Source organism: Notechis scutatus, chromosome 7, assembly GCF_049901735.1.
Source record: "Notechis scutatus isolate UNSWTSFEM ecotype Mainland chromosome 7, rNotScu1.2, whole genome shotgun sequence".
Taxonomy (NCBI): Eukaryota; Metazoa; Chordata; class Lepidosauria; order Squamata; family Elapidae; genus Notechis; species Notechis scutatus.
The window spans coordinates 25,898,120-25,918,203 of record NC_142015.1 but is presented as its reverse complement, the minus strand read 5'-3'; the positions used below and the strand labels follow the sequence as shown (position 1 = coordinate 25,918,203).

Here is a 20,084-nt window from a genome sequence, read left to right as displayed (position 1 = left end):
CAGAACCTTTGGAGTCTGGCAGCAGTGAGGCAGAGGACCCAGGGGAGCCTGTTCCCAGTGCGCACGTGCACAGAGCTGCTAGAAGGCAAAAGCAGCTGAGACAAAAGGGGCAACTTGGGATTGACGTTTGGAGGCGATTGGCTCTCCCATAAGATATAAATGACAGGCAAAGGTAGAGAAACCTTTGCAGGAAGCAAAGTCATTCGCTCTGTTTGGATTCAACCTTGAAGCTCTTTTGAGACTTTGTGCTTCGGTTGGTTTTTTATAATTCATTTGGCACTCTAGTTGTTGGCTGTAATTCAAAGGAGAGAAAGGTGGGTGCTTATCTCGAGGGACTGATTGGAACTCATTACTGCCTGGGAATGAACATAATTCCCAGCGTTGCAATAAAATAATAGTTGCTTTAAGTAAGCGTGTGCTTAATTAGTCTCAGGAAGCCTTGGTCAGAACAGCAGGAGCTGATGTCACGGAGCTCACCCCCAAAAAAGAGGAAGGTCCAAGTTCTTTATTCTGCATTAATACATTGCAATTGCTTTGACAGAGTCCGGCATGTAAATACTACAAAGGGAGCCCTCCCCACCAAAAGAGGCCTTTGCAACCTTGGTGCAGGTTTCCCCAAGCGAAGGCTAAATCCTTTTAACTCTTTCTTTTTAATCTTCGTTTCCTTAAAAAATACACTAAAGAACGTACCACACACATATTGCACTTTTCTCCAGAGAGTAAAAGATTGCGGGAAACACCCTCCATCACCCCCCACCCCGAAAAAAAGACGACATCTCACCAAAGTCTCTTCAAAGGGACCTGCGTTTTCAACGGATAAAGCTAGTTGTTTCCTAAAAATAAAAAACAAAAACAAAAAAAAACAGTAGCATTCACAAAGCCTCCCTCGAAAGGACCCACACAGTAGATTGGACGAAAGCGGCAGCGACATGGGAAGAGGAAGGAGAATAGCGGCGTCCTGCGGGCAGGGTGAGCCCGGTTGGGAAAACGCATGTTCCCCCGGATCACGGCCGGTCGGAGAGACACCAAAGGGCGAGAGAAACACAACAGACTGTGCAAGCGGAGGGAGAGATGGAGGGGATGTCTGAACTAGGTTTAGAGGCTCGGTCCCAACAACGGGGTCAGGGAGGGGGGAAGCAACCTCCTCCCAACAAGAGAATGAGGATGGGCCCCCCAATCTGCACCAAATGGCCACAAGATGGGCCCTGGGAAGCGGAGTTGGGAGCTCCAGACCAGCTCGGTGGCCTGGCCTTCAGTCCACGTGACAAGGAAACCCTGGTCCCCTCTGAGCCCACGTGGAATAGATCTCTTGCTACCTGTGCAGTCTAGAGCAGGGGTCTCCAACCTTGGCAACTTTTAAGACGTGTGGACTTCAACTCCCAAGAGTTCCTCAGCCAGCAAAGTCCACAGGCCTTAAGGTTGCCAAGGTTGGAGACCCCTGCTCTAAAGAGGGAGAGGGGAGCGTTGCACAAAATCAGCAGCCTCGTGCATCAGGGCAGCCCCTGCCTGCGTAACTGGGATGCTACAAAATACCACGTTAAGAAAGCCTCTTTAGAAGGTGGGTCGGCAACGGGGACGCCGGTAAGATGTGTCCGGCCCGGCCTGGTTCTTGCTAGCTCAATCCAGACGGCTGTGAGTGGATAGGGTGGGTGGAAAGGCATAGCAGGCCGAGGGTCTTCCTCCAGGGGTCAAAGAGAGAGATGGAAAGGCTGACCGGGGGCCCCATCCCACTCCACCCGAGGTCCCCACGATGGTCAGCTGGGAGAGGCAACGGATTTCCTCCCGCAGCTTGCAAGGAAGTCAGGCTGGAGCGATCTCTTCCCGCTTGTGAAAAATTGAACAAGGAATTCCCAAATGGAAGAACAGGGTTTTGTGCTCCATTGGGCCAGTGGTGTGTTTTGAAAACTGCTACCACTGGTTCGGTGGGCGCGGCTTGGTGCGGAGGCGTTTTGAGTCACCTCCTGCAATCCTGCACGCTCCGTCGCTTCAGCAGCTGCCACGTGGCCATTGCTGTGCCGCACAAAGCGGCTGCGCTTCAAAAGCAGGACATAAAGTTGAGTATAGGAGCCAGGCGGGCCCGACAGCCGAGTGTCGGAGAAAACCGGATCGGTCTCCACTGCTCATTGCTGCTACCGGCTCGGCAGAACCAGGCCAAACCGGTGGAATACCACCACTGTGTTGGGCGTAAAATGCATGGGGTGGGGGGTTCGGAAGCACCCTCCAAAGCCACTAGCCCAGCACTATGGGAACACAGATTCCTCCTCCCAGGGCTTGGAGCAGAGTATGAAGGGAAGCAACCTCTCACCGTTAGGATTGGGGGCCCCCTCCCCCTCCCGGGATGCCCCATTTCAAGTGGTTCCCCTGCCGCTTCCCGATGAGATCTGGTGGGCATTAATTTCATGGAACCGATTTCTTCTTGCAGATTCTGAAGAGCCGCTCCAGGGCCAATTGCAGCTGCTGGAGAGGACATCGTTACTGGGGCAACTTATTTCCACAAGCTGGGCCAAACTTTTCCAACGGAGCAGAAGAGATCTAGTCTGTTTGGGGCCGATGGCCTCTTCCCCAAATTTTATTGCAGTTACCCCTATGGCTGGGTTTTTAAACTTGGCCATTTAAAGATGGATGCACTTCAACTCCCAGAATTCCCCCTAGCCAGCTTTGGCCAGAGGGAATTCTGGGAATTGAAGTCCACCCAAGATTTGAGAAATGCTGCCCTACAGCATCAAATGGGCCAGCCGATCCCCGGAATGGATCCCCGGAACGAAACCAGAGGCCTCCCCTTGCTTTCTCCCAGGCTAATTTTGTGCTTTAAAAAAAAATTGGAGGTTGTGCTTCAATTTTTACCAAGTTCCAGTCGAAGGCTTCAAACCTGCCAGTCTGTCTCAAAATGTTAAGCCCCCCTCACTCCTCTTGAAATGAATTCGAAGTATATGTGTGTTTTTCCTAGAGAGGCCAATGATGCTTTTACAGAGCAGACGCCTGTTGAAGTGATGACCAAGTCAATGGTTACCGATCCTAAATATTGCTGTAATATTGCTTTTTTTTCCTTAAGTAAAATTAAAATCAGGTCTATAGATGAGTGAGTCAGAAAGAATTATTGGGGGGACGGGACACGAAACCCACATTCCACACGGTGGAACTCGGTCGCTGAAGGGACTTTGGTGTCAGCCTAGACAAGAGATGGGTGGGTGGGTGGGTTTTTTTAAAAAAATAATTCAGAATTTTTAAAAAAACAGAAAGGAAGGGTCTTCGAAAGAACCGAAAAAAAGGCACGGCACTATCACTTCACATGGGTTTTTTCTGATAAGCTTATTCCGCTTTGTCCTTAAAACACTACACCCCTAAATAGTTGCCCAAATATGCAAAGCCTAAGAACAACCATCAACGCACACGCTTGAAGTCCAAGTAGATTTGCTTCCTCTAAGAAAGAAAGAAAAAAAATAGCTACAAAGGGCAGCTTAGAACAATTTGTCCAGTGATCCAAGTTCTTCCCAAGGTTGCTTTGAGGCTGCTTCCGCTTCGGACTCCCGGATCTCCTTCCCTGCTGATCTCTGGAAGGCCTCCACAATCCTAGATGTTGACTCCAAGTTGAATTTCAGGATGGACCGAGGGACGCTTTCGTCCGTCATCCAGGGCGTTCAACGAGATGTGCAAAGGTTCGGAGTTCCCTGCAAGTCCTCTGCTCAACAAAAAAAGAAGTCCAAAGAGTTCCTGCAAGTCCTCTGAAGAACATCTACGTGGGGATGAGTAATGGTGGCCGTCTTAGGACTGGCGGACTTCCAACTCCCAGAATTCCCCAGCCAGCAGGAATGGCTGGCTCAGGAATTCTGGGAGTTGGAAGTCCGCCAGTCCTAAGACGGCCGCCATTTCCCCACCTCTGACCTACAGCCTAGCCTAGCTTAGCAGGCCAATTCTAAAGCCCAGGGGGACATCCTACATTCCTGACTGGCTTCCGTGTCGACGACATCTCGGCCAGGTTCCAATGGGGGGAAAAAAATAATAATAATAATAAGGTATTGCTTTTATTGCCAAGTGTGGTGTAGAGCATAATTCACTCCTCTTCCTGAATTCTCCCAGGTTTCCTCGGGCAGAGGTTGAGCGGTGAGTAGAACGCCCGAGACTTCTGGAAGGTCTCCTTCCTTCCTTCCTTCTCAGGAGTGGGCAGTCGTCCTTCTCTTCCGAGTAGTTCTTTGTTCTGGGGAAGGGGTAAGGCCTGCCTTCAGCCCTCCTGGAAAGGGGAAACGTGGCCCTTCTCCGCTAGTACCAGTTCAGTTGGGCTCTTCGGCCGTGAAAGCTTAAAGGTTTGGAGAAGCCGCCGTGGAGTCCCGGTGGGAATCCGCAGCCACGGCGTGGCTGGACTTCGACCCGCCGTCCTCTTCTCCAGGAAGCTGCTAGTTGACCAAGACGTAGCCTCCGTGTTGCGGGTCGACCGTCTCCATCATTTCACAATCCAAGAGCCCAGGCAACTGGGCAAGGTTTAAGGTGTCATAGCTGGACTGAGACCCAGGAAGTTCCGAGCCCCTCTGGACGTTGGTCATGGCTACGCCGCTCTGCTGGGTAGGATCCAGGGGATACGGAGGCTGGCTGGCATAATCTAGCTCTGGCGAGAGACCAAGGGGCCCCTCGCAAGTCTGGTAGGGTACGGCTGCTGGGCCGGGACCTGGGGGAGCCGTGGAGGGCGGGAGGAGGAGGTTGTGGGCCGAGCTGCAGCTTCTGATACTGGCTGAGGAAAGGGTCGTATTGCATGTCTTCGGCCGACGGCGGCTCCATGACAGGACTCAAGGGCTGCACCAGGCTGAACTGGGGAGGGGGAGGGGAGGAGGGGAGGGGAGGAGGAGGGGGCTCCTCGTGGCAAGGGAGGGGCAGCTGGCTGGATCGGGAGTAGGTGCTCTCGGCGATCTGCATCTGGTTGAAGTAGGTCTGCAGCTGGGACTGCTTCTGGAGGAAGAGGTGCTTCTGATACAACCTAAATCAAGAGGGGAGAAGGGCCGGTTAGCCTGCTTTCCCAGAAGCCGGGTGGGGTGTGTGTGTGTGTCTCTCCAACCGGGGCAACTTTGAAAGCTTGTGGACTTCAACTCCCAGAATTCTCCGGCCCAGATTGGCAAGAGAATTCTGTTACTTGATGATCGGGAGCTCTGTACGGAGTGGGAAGGGAACATGGGGGTTGTTTAGAGGCTGGGATGACGGTCAGGATTCCGACAGTCACCCCCATTTAAATCATGAGTCTCAAGCCAAATTTCCAAACTTTCAAAAGGATTTATTGGGAGTTAACATGTCCAGCGCTGCCTGGGTGTAGCCAACTCTGAGACACATTATTCATTGTCACCCTTGACCCTGGTTTCCCCCCACCCTCTAAGTGTACCATAATTCATATTCTCCAATGGGACACATCCATAGTCAAGAGTCATTAATCATGCTCTCCAGTTAGAATTTTGTATGGCAGAAACTTCAGTCACCTAGTTACTATCTTTGAAAACATTGATGGAATGCAGTTTCGGTTTTGCAAGCTGCCGCACTGCTCCCCCTTTCTCCCTTTCTGTTGGCCCCTCTAAAAAGACCCTATAAATATTTGATGAGTTGACAACTACTTTGTTTCCCAGCACCAAAGGGAGTCTTTTTTTTTGTGGGAGGGGAGATTCTATTTCCGGTGGAAGAACCCACTGTTAGGGTGGGCTGTATCCTCCCCAAGTTTCGCTGCTTCTCCAGTCTTTGCTAGTGGGGCTTTCTGGGATGCTGACCCTTCCCCGAACGTGGGGCTCACCTCTGCTCCTGCAGCTGCTGTTCCAGGCTCCGAGGTATCTCCTTGCAAAACATCTGGCACGCATGCTGGGCTTTCGAAAGCAGGCTGGGCTTCTGGAAGGAGACGGGGAAGAAGAAGAGAGAGCTTTGGGCCTCGTTGCAATGCACGGCATTTCGAAGCTGCCACCGGAAAGGCTCGACGAGTCAGGTGGGAGGCTGAACTTTGTGGGTTGGGTCTAAGACTCCCTCTCCCCGCCCCCCCAGCCTTCCTACAGCCCCTCCCCTCCTGCCCCCTCCCCACCTTAGAAGGATGGGCAGCCTCTTCCAATGAACAGCTCCTTCCCGTTGACTTCCAGGCTTTCCAGGAAGGGGACATACCTGAAGCCGGTGTTGCAAATACTGAGTTTCTAAGCTCTGGCGCCTGGATAGCAACGGGGGATGGAGGCTGCTGGGGAAGGTGGAAGCTGCCTCCTGTGACAAGGGTGCCTCTTCCTGGAGAGAGAAAGGGGGGGAGGAGAACACCTTATCAGCCAAATGATCTCCCCGGGGGTTTGGAGCAAGAGGTGGGCTCGGAAAGGTGCAGAAAAACAAAGGGCTACGACGCTGGACAACTGGCCAGACTCTTTGGGAATGGGGGAAAAAACATCTCATTCAAAGTAATTCCACCCTCCACCACCACCACCACCAAACATTCAGCCTGTATTATCTGTCATACAGAGAAGGGAACGGCGAAAAGTCCAAGCAGAGGTTTTGGCCACCCAGAAGATCTCCAGATCCTCTAGACTGGGAGGAATGGCACCAGATAGCAGTGTCATGGCCTCGTTAGAGTCAGACTCTGAGGGAGAGGAGGAACAGCCGACAGGGAGTGGAGGTGTGGCTCCGGAGGTTGTGGAGGAGGCTGGGGGAAGGGCAGAGGCTGGCTGGGCAGTCAGAGGAGGACCCAGGCCCATCCCCTCTCCATCCTAGGGCACACAGGGAGGAACAGAGAAGGAAGCAACTTGGCTTACGAGAGAGGAAGCGGCCATGATCCCCCTCATTGGTGGCAGCTGGGGAGAATAGTATGTAAGAGAGACGGTTAAAACTCAGCATTGCCAGAAGCAAAGCGTGTTTTATTTTGGGCTGAAGTTATCTTGGTTGGCGTCCTTCCAACAGACTCTGCCTTGTTATCTCCTTGAAGTTGGTAATTACTTCTCCTGGTCCGTTGTGGAATTTCCTTCATTGTAGTTTACTTTAGTTTTTTATTTCACCTCTATCTGCTCATTAAGTTTGGACTGTATTGCTTTCTTTTGAAGACTATTTTTGAATAAGTTTTATCTCCAACTGAGAATTATTGAGCAGTGGGGCCAAGTTAGAGGCATTAAAGGACATTTATTTACGTTTTGGATTTTGTTACATTTGTGTTACACTCCAGGTCATCACAGCAGACAGTGCCACATTTCATGCCCAGATGAATCAAAACCCTGTGCTTGATGTGCTGCAGTTTCCATCATCCCTTCTTATCTACACCTATCTAAGCTGCCTCCCCGATCCCAAATATTCAGACTTTCAGAAGCTGCTGGTGAGGTGAGGCCCTAAGATATCTTCACTCCTTCCAAGGTAGCTTCAGGAACAGGCTGGCTTATAATGTAGGAGCTCAGGGGCTCCAAGGGACTGTATATTTAATTTTGCATGTATTGACAGCTGCAAGGATTGTATTTGCACAACACTGGAAAAATGAGAACCACCCATCAGATGAGGATGTAATTCAGAAAACACTAGACTGCGCAGAGATGGATTGGTTGACATTAAAAATAAAAGCTAAAGAAGACATAGAATATTACTTAACATGGAATAGATTTTACGAGTGGCTAGAGATAACAGGTAGAAATTAGGTGAAGAAAGATTATTGTTATGTAAGAATTAAATACAAAGAGGGTTGACTATTAAAAACATGTTGATACAATTAACAGAACTATAAATAAGCTAATACAAAGAAACTTAGTTAAAATTATTCTGTTACACTATCTTTTTTGTTACTAGTATATATGTTGATATTTCTGTTTGTTTTTTCCTTTTGCTTTTTTGTAAATGATATGCCCTGGCAATACACTGTATTCAAAATGTTTATGAATAAAAATAAAACATATATTTAAACAAAAAAAAAGAGAGAGAGCTCAGGGGCTCCAGACAGTACCGACCCAGATGATGCAATTCCTCTCTAAGGACATACCTGATGGGAACCACCCTCAAGGTCATGCAAGTGAGGAGAAGCGGATTCCAGAGAAGGTTCGTCTTCTGACCTCATCTGGTCATACAACAACTGGACTTTGTTCAGCTCCAGGATGCCTTTGGTTCTGGCCAAGTTCTGAAGGTGTTGCCTGAACGCGACAATTCCTGTTGAAAAGTTAAAGAGCGGAGTGTCTGCGGAGATTGTCAATCATCCAAGTTGTCCCAAAGGTGCTTTTTTTTCAAGAGGCAACTGGACTTCCTTGTTTTTCTTTGAAGATTTGTTTCTCTTCTCATCCAAGAAGCTTCTTCAGCTCCGACTGGATGGTGGGGAAGGGAAGGTTTTATGCTCCCTGCAGACAGCTGGTCATTTGCATCCTTTTAGAGGGTCATTGAGAGGGGGAGGGATATGACAGTCCACAACACAGTTCTTTCTGCAATTCCAAGATGGCTCCACGCCCATTTGCCCCACTTAGCTGACCCCGTGGACATAGACAAACCTCCAAGTGGCCTCAACCACTCTTTAAAAGAATGCAAATGATCAGCTGGCCTGCAAGGGATGTAAGTCTTTCCCCACCATCCAGTCAGAGCTGAAGCAGCTTCTTGGATGAGAAACGAAACGTCTTCAAAAGAAAAACCAGAAAGCCCAGTTGCCTCTTGGGTAAAGAAGCAGAGCAATTCCAAGTGGTTTAAAGATTCTTTCGCAAGCAAGTCGCGGCGACCAACTTCTGAATTCTCTTTTGGTTCCAGCTGCAAGCTTGCAAGAGCCAATCCCAACCCCCCTTTGGCCAAGTCAACCCATTGCGCCCCCCCCCCCCAACTCCTGCAGCCAATGGCAACGAGGCTTTGGCCACCGAAGACCGCCTCTCCCTCCGACGCCCCTTAATCCAGAGCGGGTACCTTGCGTCAGGGACGTGTCCGATGCCCTGCGCCCCTCTCGAAAGCTGACTGGGGACCGATTGTGGGCTTCCCGCTTGTGGGCCACCAGTGCCTGCATGGCTGGGTTAGGCGGCCTCAGGCCAATGAAAGGGGGGGTCAACCTCGGAGCTGGCAGGTTGGCCAGAACCATTTCCTTCAAGGAGGAGGTGTCTTCCAGGAAGTTTAAATCCCTCTGGATCGATCCCATGTTGTATTCCGAGTCAACGCTGCTCAAGGATTGGTTCGCGTCCACGGAGAAGACTTTTCCTTCGGGACCCAAGAAGAACCACAAGGAAGAGAATGAGCCATGATCCCACCGGGAGCGTTGTTATCTAAAGTCCTAGAAGGGCCACAGGTCACTTGGTGGGGCCTACAAGAAGGGCCTTTCCTCAGTATTGGTTTCACTTGCAGGCGACTTTTGACTTTACAGACTGTGGACAAAGTTTCCCCCTCTAAGGTTTCCCCCTCTAATGCAGGGCTCTCCAACCTTGGTCTGAAGCTCTGATTCTCCAGCCCAAAACCCTCAGACCCCATTTCGTACCTGGGCCCGGCATGGCTAAGAGGGGGTTGGTCACTTCTGCCAAGGTATGTCGCCTCTTCCCACTGCGAGATCCTTGCAGCGCCGCAAAGGCCTGGGCAGGATCCGTTTCAGTTTCCCCTTCGGCTTCGATCCCTTCATCGATGGACGTTTCCATCATGCTGGTCGGGAGGGACTGGCACCCCTTCCTCACCATCATTGGGGGAACCGGATCCAGCAGGCATCCGTTCACCTAATCGGAAGGAGAAAAGAAACCAGGGTTTGAAGACAGCAGCCCACAGGCAAGCTACTCCCTTTAGTGACGAGATGATATCCCTAAAAGCCGGTCATTGAGTGAACGGCACTGAAAAATTGAACTTATGAGAAATCCTTGCACTTGTGACAAGCAAAGCACCTCCCAAAGTCATGTGAGGAAAAACAGGGTCAGAGGAAAAACAGAGCTGATTTAAAAGAGCCAGAATGGTGCAGTGGTGAGAACGCGGTATTGCAGGTGAGCTCTGTCCACTGCCAGCAGTTTGATTCTGACAGACTCGAAGTTGATTCAGGCTTCCATCCTTCTGAGGTTGGTAAAATGAGGGCCCAGATTGTTTGGGGGCCAGAGGCTGACTCTATAAACCGCTTAGAGAGGGCTGGAAAGCACTGTGAAGCGGTATATAACTCTAAAGTCTATTGCTATCTATCTTCCTCCCTTTCTTCCTTCCTTCCTTCCTTCCTTCCTTCCCTTCCCTTCCCTTCCCTTCCCTTCCCTTCCTTCTCAGTGGTTAGAATGCAGTATTGCAAGCTAACTCTGTCCACTGCCACCAGTTCGATCCTGACTGGCTCAAGGTTGACTCAGCCTCCCATTCCTTCTGAGGTGGGTAAAATGAGAACCCAGATTGTTTGGGGGCAAAAGGCTGTAAACCGCTTAGAGAGGATGATGATATAAAGCATTATGAAACAGTGTAGAAGTCTACTTGCTGTTGCTATTGCTAGATCAGCGTTTCTTCACCTTAGCAAGTTTAAGATGGATGGACTTTAACTCCCAGAATTCCCCAGCCAGCAAGGGGGTCACCCTGAAAGGAGGTTTCTCATATCCTGCGTGCTCTTTTCACAAGAGAGTCTTCCCTCTCTCTCCAGCTTGCTGGGGGTCTCTTCAGCCCCCCTCCTAAGCCCAAGCTCGCCGGAGCAGCCGTATCTTTGCATAACCATGGTGTCCTTGCCCCGAAGAGCCAGCCCCTTTCCTGGGGAGGGGGAGGGGCTGGAATGCAGCCACAAGAAGCCAAAGGGAACCCAAGCATCAGGCCCCACAGTCCCCCCTGCAGAGCGAAAAGGCAAGGTGCAGCCCTTACTTTGGGGGTGTCGATTCTCTCTTCCTCCATGAAAGCCGTTTCCGCCTGGCAGACGGACCTGGAAAAGGAGAAGGCCTCGGCGGTCGGTGGGAGGCCAGGAGACCTTCGGAGCCGAACGTTTGGACTGTGCAAGTTTACAGGAGCGACAGATGCCTGCGAAGGGCGAGAGAAAAGGACGGTGGTCAAAAGAGGATTCGAGCAGAAGCCAAAGGAAACCGGGAAGTTCAAGGATATTAGGACGAAAAGTGAATAGAATGGAGTTGAGTGAAAGAGAGGAGAGGAGAGAGGAGAGAGAGGAGAGGAGAGAGGAGGAGGAAAGGAGAGAGAGGAGAGAAGGAGGAGAGAAGAGAGGAGGAGAGGAGAGGAGAAAGAGAGGAGAAAGAGAGAGGAGAGGAGAGTTGGAAGGGATTTGTAGGTTATGTAGTCCAACCCCCACCCCCCCCAAGCAGGAGACCCTACACTATTTCTGACAGATGGCAGTCCAGTCTCTTCTTGAAAGCTTCCAGTGATGTCGCTCCCACAACTTCCAAGGGCAACTTCTGTTCCAGGGGTTGATTGTTTCTCACTGTCAGAAAGTTTCTCCTTATTTCCAGGTTGAATCTCTCCTTGTTCAGTTTCCACCCATTATTCCTTCTCTGGCCTTCAAGTGCTTTAGAAAATTGCTTGACCCCTTCCTCCTCCTCTCTGGGGCAGCCCCTCAAATACTGGAAGACTGCCATCCTGTCTCCCCTGGTCCTTCTCTTCCCTAGACTAGCCAGGCCCAGTTCCTGCAGCTGTTCATAGTATGTTTCAGCCTCCAGTCCCCTCATCATCCTGGTTGCTCTTCTCTGCACTCTTTCTAGAGTCTCAACTTGACTTAAACGGCAACAAGGAAGACAGAAGAGGTCAAAGTGCAGCAAGCAACTTCTCCCAATCTCACAACTTGAGACTTCCCTACTGACTCGAGGCAGAAGGAACCAGGAAGGCCACCCCAAGGGCTAACACCCATCAACATATAAGGAAGGGCAGTTATTTGTCCCCTGGAATGGAGTGGGGACAAAAAGGGGAAGCCAGGAGATATTCATCAGCCAGCTGTCAAAACGAGTTCAGGACAGATTGGGAGCTTCTGGGTGGTTTACATTTAATCAACATTATTCAGATTTGGTTGTTTCTGAAGTCAATGGGAAGAACCACTTAGGTCCGAGATCCGGGTGTTTTTTTTTTTTTTCAAACTTGGCAACATTAAGATGGGTGGGCTTCAAACTCCCAGAATTCCCCAGCCACCTTAAAGTTGTAGAGGTTGAGAAATACTTCCCGAGATGGTGCCCTTCTCTCTAAACAAGCTGCTGGCTTGACAATACAGGATTTCCTGTCCATTTCCAGAAACACATAGCAGTGGGTGACAAGGACTTTTGTGGCAGGTTTAGTTAAAATGGGACTACCAGGAGAGGTCTGAATAACCGGTGGTGGCACGGTGTACGGACTGGAGTTGACTGAGGAGAGCTTCCCAGGAAGAAAATCCTTCCGCGTTCTAGGTTGTCCAACCGCTCTTCCGTGTTCTAGGTCGTCCAACCGCTCTAGAACAGAGCCCGGGTGTTGTTGTTTGTTTTTTTACCTTAGCGACCGTTTGTTCGGCGATGGTGCTGGGTCGCCGCTGGCGAGAGTCTAACCGCTGATCGATGGGGAAGCTACTGCGGTGGGACTTCAGCCTCTCCACCAGCAGGTAGTAGATAGCAGCGAAGTGATTGTAGCTCTTATCCTGCAGGGACTGAGAAGGAAACAAGGACCCAAGCGTTACGTCAGGGCATCGGTTCATTCCCCTGCCCCAAGGCCTTGCCCCCCACCTCCCGGGGATGGTGCAGAGTTCCCCTGAATCAGGGTGCACTCCTCAAGTTACAACCATTCATTTAGTGAGCATTCGAAGTTACAGTGGCACTGGAAATAAGTGACTTGGGACTGGTTTCACCTTCTCATCCAAGAAGCTTCATCGGCAGCTCTGACTTGGATGGTGGGGAAATGGAAGGATTGATATTCCTTGCAACATAGCTGGTCATTTGCATCCTTTTAGAGGGTCGTGGAGGCCACTTGGAGGTTGATCTGTGTCCTCGGGGTCAAACTGAGTGGTGCTCCTGGTTCCTGGAGCCTGCAATCAATCCTTCCATTCCCCAATATCCTGTGAGAGATGAAAAAGCTTCTCGAATGAGAAGCGAAATGTCTTCAAAGAGAAAAAAACAAGGGAGTCCAGTTGCCTCCTGGAAAAAAAGCACCTTTGGGACAACCATGACCTGGAGGCAAGGAGAATCTCTACAAACTTTTAGCTATACAATTTGAACTCCTTTTGAATGGTGTGGGAGTAAGAGTGGATTTCCAGAGGAAAAAGAATTGCAGACTACAAGAACCATTTGCACCACTCAGGTGACCCTGAGGACACGGATAAACCTCCAAGCGGCCTCAGCCACCCTCCAAAAGGATGCAAATGACCAGCTGCCTGCAAGGAGTATAAATCCTTCCCTTCCCCGCCATCCTGTCGGAGGTGAAGAAGCTTCTTTGGGTGAGAAGCCAAACACCTTCAAAAGAAAAACAAAACAAAACAAGAAACTCCAGTTGCCTCCTGGCGGGGGAAAAAAAAGCACCTTTGGGACAACCAAATGGCCTGGAGGACAGGAGACTTTTACCTGCAGTGAACCCCAATCATATTTCAGCCTCATGGGGGACAATGGACTCTTGCACCCTGTGGCCATTTGAGGCTTTTAAGAGCAAAACAAGACACCCTTTTGCAAAGGGGGGAGCTCAACACCCCCTCCAGCCTCAGGCCTTTTGATCCCTGCAAAAGTGAAACCCAACTCCGGCTGGGTCTTTCCCAATTCCAAGGCCTGGAGGGAAGGCGAAGCTGCAAAGCTCAAAGTTTCATTGACGTACATCCTCCCCCTGCCCCCCCCCCCTCCCCAACCCCCTGCCGCAGTTGCTGGCAGGAAGCCTTAATATTGCAGGCTCCACACCAGCTAAAAATATCGGCCGCTCTCAGGAAGTGATCGCAGGGAGTCCGTGGGGAGCAGTCGGGAGCATTTATTTCTGGAAAGAAGCTTGGTTTGGAATCCTAGCCCAGAGACCGAAAATAAAAAGGAGACTCTGCACGTTTCTTAAGCAGACGGTCAGTTCTCGGGCCGGGCAAGAAGCTTCGATACGGAAACAAAAAATAAAATAAAAAAAAGGTGGGTTTGGATTTCCTGTGTTCCTTCCGACTTGTAATTTCCCCAAATTTCCTCGGACCAACCAACAACAACCGAATTTCCTTGTCCTCTGGAAGCTAAGCTCGGACATGGAAATTGGAGGACGTGGAAGTTTTAAGAAGCCTTTAAGCACGAGGGATGTAAACATTCCTGGAATAATGAGAACCGGCCCTTTTGAAAGGAAGAAAATACCGATTCGGGTTGCCCAGAGGGAATTTCCAAAAGTTGTGCTTAGGGGGGAAAAACAACAACAATCCACGAAACGAAAAGTACCTATTTTTTCCCCCTGTTCCAATATATAATTCCCCCTCACCAAGAATTGCACAATAAAATAGAAGCAACAATGGAAACAACCCCTCTTCCCTGATATTTTGGAGACCTAAGATATAGGTAAAGGTTCCCCTCCTTGCACATCCATGCTAGTCGTTTCCAGCTCTAGGGGGCGCTGCTCATCTCCGTTGCAAAGCCGAAGAAGAGCCGGCGCTGTCCGAAGACGTCTCCGTGGTCATGTGGCCGACAGGACTAAACGCCTTCGAAGGCACACGGAGGAACGCTCTTCCCTTCCCACCCAAGGTGATCCCTGTTTTTCTACTTGCATTTTTTACATGCTTTCGAACTGCTAGGTTGGCAGAAGCTGGAACAAATAACGGGAGCTCACTCTGTTAGGCGGCACTGGGGATTCGAACTGCCGAACTGCCGACCTTCCTGATCGACAAGCTCAGCGTCTTAGCCCCTGAGCCACCGCCTCCCTCTAAGATATAGATAACCTGGATTAAATCATCTCTCCGTGCTGGAGGCTGTTTTTACCTCGATGGTCTTTTGCTGGTCAATTCCCAGGCTGTGCATCAACCTCAGGACCTGCTCGTTGTATTCTCCGATGGGAGGCCCGTTCTCTTGCCCCTGGGCATAGAGAGTGGGCCTTTGGACTGGAACCTCTATCAGCATCCACTTGTGCTCCTTAATCTGAGCAATGCTGAGTCTCTTGGATGGATCCAGAACCAGCATCCTCCGGATGAGATGCTCGCACTCTGCGTGGGCCCCAAAAACGAAAAAGAAGAGTTGGATACAGGAAGGGGAGAAGTCTTGGTATAGAATAGAACAGTGATGGTGAACCTTTTCGGCACTAAGCGTGTACATGCGCACTATTGCGCCGGAAACCAAAAGACTAGCTGGCTGGCATGTGCATGCCTGATTTTTGTCCATTTTTGTCTGTTCTTTGGGCTGTTTTCAGGCCATTTTTCAAGTTTTTATCTATTCTATTCTATTAATTCTAGTTCTGTTCTGTTCTATTCCTATTCTACTTATTCTTCTATTTCTATATTTATTTTATTTTCTCTTTTCTTTCCTTTCCTTCTCTTCTCTTTTCTATTCTAGTTCCAGTTCTGTTCTGCTCTATTCTATTCCTACTCTACTCTATATTCTGTTCTGTTGTTCTATTCCTATTCTACTTATTCTTCTCTATTCTATTCTGTTCTAGTTCTGCTCTATTCTATTCCTACTCTACTCTACTCAACTCTATATTCTGTTCTCTTCTATCTATAATAGGCAATATATAGCTTAGATGCCAATTAAGTTATTGCTGAAGATAAAAATCAACACGAATGGAGTGGCTTTACTTTGCACAAAATACAAAATCTACTTCTCCCACAGGTGCACAATTAGGGGGGGGGGGAGCCAAAATAGAGCTTTGAATAATAATCGGGAGAAAATGGATGCCAACACAAGGTTTTCTACCTGGACTCAGCCATTCCTTCCCGGGGCAGTTCAGTATAACGCCCTGGCTGCTTTCGATGACATTTCCACCCCTGGACTTATAGCCACAGACAGGCCGACCATGAATCACACCTTGTTTATGTCAGAATGGAGTTACGGGAGACCTCACCCCCTCCCTGGCTTTGCGGATGAGCCCCCCTAAGGCTGGGCCTTGCTTGAAGGCCTGTCCTGTGCGAATAGGGACACAGAAGGAAGCTGTCAAGAGGTCAACGTCACCCTACAGCTGCCTTTTAAGCCACAGATTATGTCCATGTCCAATTTCAGGCCTTCTTGACAGCTCTGCCCTTTGTGAGGATGGACACAACTGGGGTCCCAGTGCAAATTCTGTCTGTTTTGGCCAAACATCCAAAGGCCAATGTCTGTCTGTCTCTGTCTCTCTGTGTGTCTCTCTCTGTGTATGTGTCTCTCTGCCTCCTTCTCTGTCTTTGCCTCCCTCCCTCTCTTTCTCTTTCTCCCTGTTTTGTCTCTCTCTGTGTGTGTGTGTCTGTCTGTCTCTCTTTCTGTGTGTGTGTGTGTCTCTCTCTCCCACCCTCCCTCTCCCTCCCTTCCTCCCTCCCTCTCTCTGGGACTTCTTGTCCCTTCCCATCTCCATCACCTACAGCAGATGGGGGTCTGCGGGGAACGGAGGCGGAAAGACCCCCGAAAGGAAAGGTGGCTGTACCTTCAGACATGAAATAGGGGATGCGGAACCTCCCTTCCAAAACTCTCTGCCGCAGGATGGGGAGGGTCGGTCCATCGAAGGGCAACGCTCCACAAACCAAGACGTAAAGGACCACGCCCAGGCTCTGCGAAAGAGGAGTGGGGGGGGGGGGATCTGAGATCTGGGGACACAAGAGGCCTTCACCACCGCCCTGCTCCAAAGATGGCAGTCATCGTTTCATGATTCCTTCCTTCGTGAAGCCTCCCTGCCTCCTTCCACCCTCCTTCCCATTCCCATCTCCTTCCTTTCTTCCCCTCTCCCACTCCTATCTCTTTTCTTTCCTTTACTCTTCCTTCCTTTCCTCCCTCCCATTTTTCCCTCCCTCCCTCTCCCTCCTATTCCCATCTCCTTCCTTCCTTCCCTCCTCCATCTTTTGCCTTTCCTTTACTCTTCCTTCCTTCCTTCCCTCACATTTTTCCTTCCCTTCCCTCCCTATTTCCATCTCCTTCCTTCCTTCCCTCCCTTCTCCTTCCTTTCCTCTCTCCTTCCTTCCTTCCCTCCCCCCCATCTTTTGCCTTTCCTTTACTCTTCCTCCCTTCCCTTCCCTTCCCCTCCTTTCTTCCTCTCCCTCCCATTCCCAATTCCTTCCTTCCCAACTTCTCTGACCTGCTCTGGTTCACATCAAAGCTTCCATTAGGGAGCGAACCTCGACCGGTTTTGTCAGCCAAGCCCGCCCCGCCCCGCCGATCTCCGTGCTCTCAGGCACATTCTTCCCTTCTGGGATCCACAGGCAGGATGTTTTCCTTAGCAGCCGGGCCAAGTCAACAGCTCCTGCCATCCATCCCCGTCGCTTTGGCACGTTTGTGCAGAGCGCGAGGGGCCGTCCTCAGCCCTTGGGGGCGTTTGGGGTGTGCCCGGGGTTCTTCGTTTGGGAGCGAGGGGCAGGGAATACGGGGCCAGGGGGCAGCTGCTCCTCCTCGTTGCAGAGCCTCCCGGATGAAATGGGCTCCCTTGTTAAGGGGAGGGAGGGGGGGGAGAGGATGGCGCTGAGGTTGGGAGCCTGCCACGCTTCTGAAGAAGGACCGACTTCAAAGGAGGCCTTTGGTCCTCAAGGGATCCTCCCTGCATCCGCAGTCCAGGCCTGCAACCGATCAACAGATAGGCCTGGCGCAGGCTCCAGACCGCTTCGTGCTCTTCTCCCCTCGCCTTGCCTGACCCAAAAGGGACGAAGGCTTCGCCCCCAAATCCACCAGAGCCTGCGAAAGCATCGGCAGAAGCCCTGCGGATCCCAGGAGGGGCTCAGAAGGCAGAGTCCCACCCTGACGGGCGTTTAAAAAAAAAAACAGCAACCGTAAGGCCCTGGGCTCTGCTAGGTGTCCTCTGGGGGGCCCTGGTGTCCCCTCTGTGTTTCCTTTTCCCCCCAAGAGCTGCATGAAGGAAGAAGGCACGGAGCCCAGCCCTGCAGCAAGACTGCCAAAGGCCAGGCCTTCTTCTCCCTAGAAGGCTAGCAGCCAAATCCCTCCAGGCTTCGAGAATCTGGTGGGATCTCCCAAGGGGGGAGAACTTAAATCTGCTCAGCCCAGCGTTGACACGCCAAGACATCTTGGTCCAAATTCAGGATGGGGGCAGAGAGGGGAGGGGGAGAGAGAGAGGGAGGAGTGGGGGGAGAGAGAGAGATGGAGGGAGAGGAGGAGAATTGGAGTCCGTTTTCTGCATCCGCTGAGCGGCTCCCTACCTTGCAGGTTTCAACGGGGAAGGTTTTCTGGACTCAAAGCTCTCTTCTTGCGACAAGAAGGAGGTATTTTAGCAAGTCAGAAAAAACAAAAATGTAAGTAGAAAAGGAAGAGGGTGTTGCAAAAAGAAAAAAAAAAGGGAAACCAAGAAAGGGCTTCGTTTAACATGAGGCAGATACCCAAATGTCCAGCTGCGGCCCCTCGTACTGCTGGCCTTCAAAGACCTCGGGAGCTGCGTAAGGAGGGCTTCCACACCAGGTGGTCAGTGGCTCGCCGCTTTTGTAGAAGTTCCCAAACCCAAAATCTGCAGAGGAAGGGGGAAAAAAAACACAAAACAAAAGCAAAACACAGATGGACCATAGACACTGGCTGTTCTACCTGGCAGGTATATCAAGAAAACACAAGCGGAAGATGCCTCTGGGTTGATGTCCAACTGAGGGATTTCTCGTGGGTGCCGGGTTAAGTGCTGGGAAAACCGGAAAGCTGGTTCAGAAGAACCTTTCATGGATCCAGCCCAACTCCTGGGTTCTGGATAATTTTGTGAAAAGAGCCTTCCTTCCTTCTTCTCCTATCTCTTCCTTCCCTTCTTTTCTTCCTTCCTCTGCTGCTTTCCTTCCTCCTTCCTTCCTTCCCATCTCCTTCCTTCCTCCCCTCCCGTTTTTTCTTCCCTTCCCTTCCTCCTCTCTCTCCTTCCTTCCTCTCTCCCTCCCATTCCCATCTCCTTCCTCCCTTCTTTTCCCCCTCCCCTTCCATTTCTTCCTTCCTTCCCTCTCTCTCCCCATCCCATCTTTTCCTCCTTTCCTTTACTCTTCCTTCCTCCCCTTCTCCCATTTTCCCCTTCCTTCCTTCCTTCCTTCCTTCCTTCCTTCCTTCCTTCCTTCCCAATTCCTGGGTTCCGGATAATTTTGTGAAAGGATCTTTTCCTTCCTAAACTTTGGCCCAGCCTGGGTTTCATCACTTCACAACCATGTAGTGTTTTCCAACTGCAGCCATTTTAAGAGGGATGGATCTCAACTCTTAGCATACCCCAGCTACGGGAAAGCGACCTCCTTTATCTGCCACGTTGCCTTCAGAAACATTCTGGAGATCCCACAGTGAGGTTCTGGGATCGAAGCAGCAGGGATCCTGGAGCCCGTAACCCCTTCCCTTCCCTACACAGAACCTTCCCCAGATGCTAAACCAAAGGAAAAGTTTCATTAATCTCACCCCTCGTGCCTGTGAAATGTTAAGCCTTTTCAGATCAGCGGGAGACGTCTCCCTTCCTGTCGTAAATCCATAGTCTAAGATATATTCTCCAACCATGGAAGCCGGCCAGAGCCTGGTTTGCTGGAATGCGCTTGGGGTCTCTCTATTATTTTTAAGAGGGAGGGTTGCATTTCACAACTCTCTCCCTTAAAGAACGACTTGAGTGCAACTATGGGCAACTTCACTAGGGTACAAGAACGAATGTTCTATCTGAATTGAATTGTGTGAATCATGAATCGGGAGGAGGGGGGCGGTTAATGGACCAAGAAGAAGAGCCCCAAACGCCTCTCCTGGGTGCATCTTGTGCCTTTCTTTCCCCATCTTGGTCCATTTTGAATCAATTCTACTGCTAATGTCTATGGTTCTGACGCTTTATTTTGCTGTTACTGATTGTAAGCCATTTAATGCCTCTCAAGGGAAGACGAGTGGCATCTAAGTTTAATAAATAAAACGATAAAAATTCTCTGGAGAATCTGGGCACGTGCCTAGATGCTGGTGGATTGATCAGTGGTAGATAATCCGATGTCCTTCTGAAGATTTGCAATTGTCTGCCAAGGTTTTTGACCCTTGGCCAGGAGGGCTGAGCTTATGGGAAACGGAGTCTAACATATGTAGAAGACATCAGCCTCTAACCTCAGGAGCCAAATCCAAAATCCCTTAAACATTTTGTTTAAGCTCTAGGAAAATGTAATGTTCTTGGAAGTCTCACATTGGAAACAGGAAGTGGCAACTGGACTTTCTTGGTCTTTTTCTTCG

The 20,084-nt window shown here is 50.4% G+C and overlaps 1 protein-coding gene across 1 annotated transcript in view; it reads right to left on the bottom strand.

Annotated features, from left to right (window-relative positions):
* Positions 1-490: 490 nt before the first annotated feature.
* The window catches only part of SIK2 (salt inducible kinase 2), a 54,869-nt gene continuing 35,275 nt past the window's right edge, over positions 491-20,084 (bottom strand). Inside the window, 12 exon segments of the mRNA XM_087970190.1 lie at positions 491-4,659; positions 4,661-4,966; positions 5,762-5,853; positions 6,118-6,231; positions 7,949-8,112; positions 8,845-9,129; positions 9,404-9,632; positions 10,729-10,881; positions 12,323-12,475; positions 14,745-14,965; positions 16,372-16,495; positions 18,263-18,387. Of these exon segments, the coding sequence (XP_087826316.1) occupies positions 4,392-4,659; positions 4,661-4,966; positions 5,762-5,853; positions 6,118-6,231; positions 7,949-8,112; positions 8,845-9,129; positions 9,404-9,632; positions 10,729-10,881; positions 12,323-12,475; positions 14,745-14,965; positions 16,372-16,495; positions 18,263-18,387 (2,234 nt within the window). The 3' untranslated portion in view covers positions 491-4,391.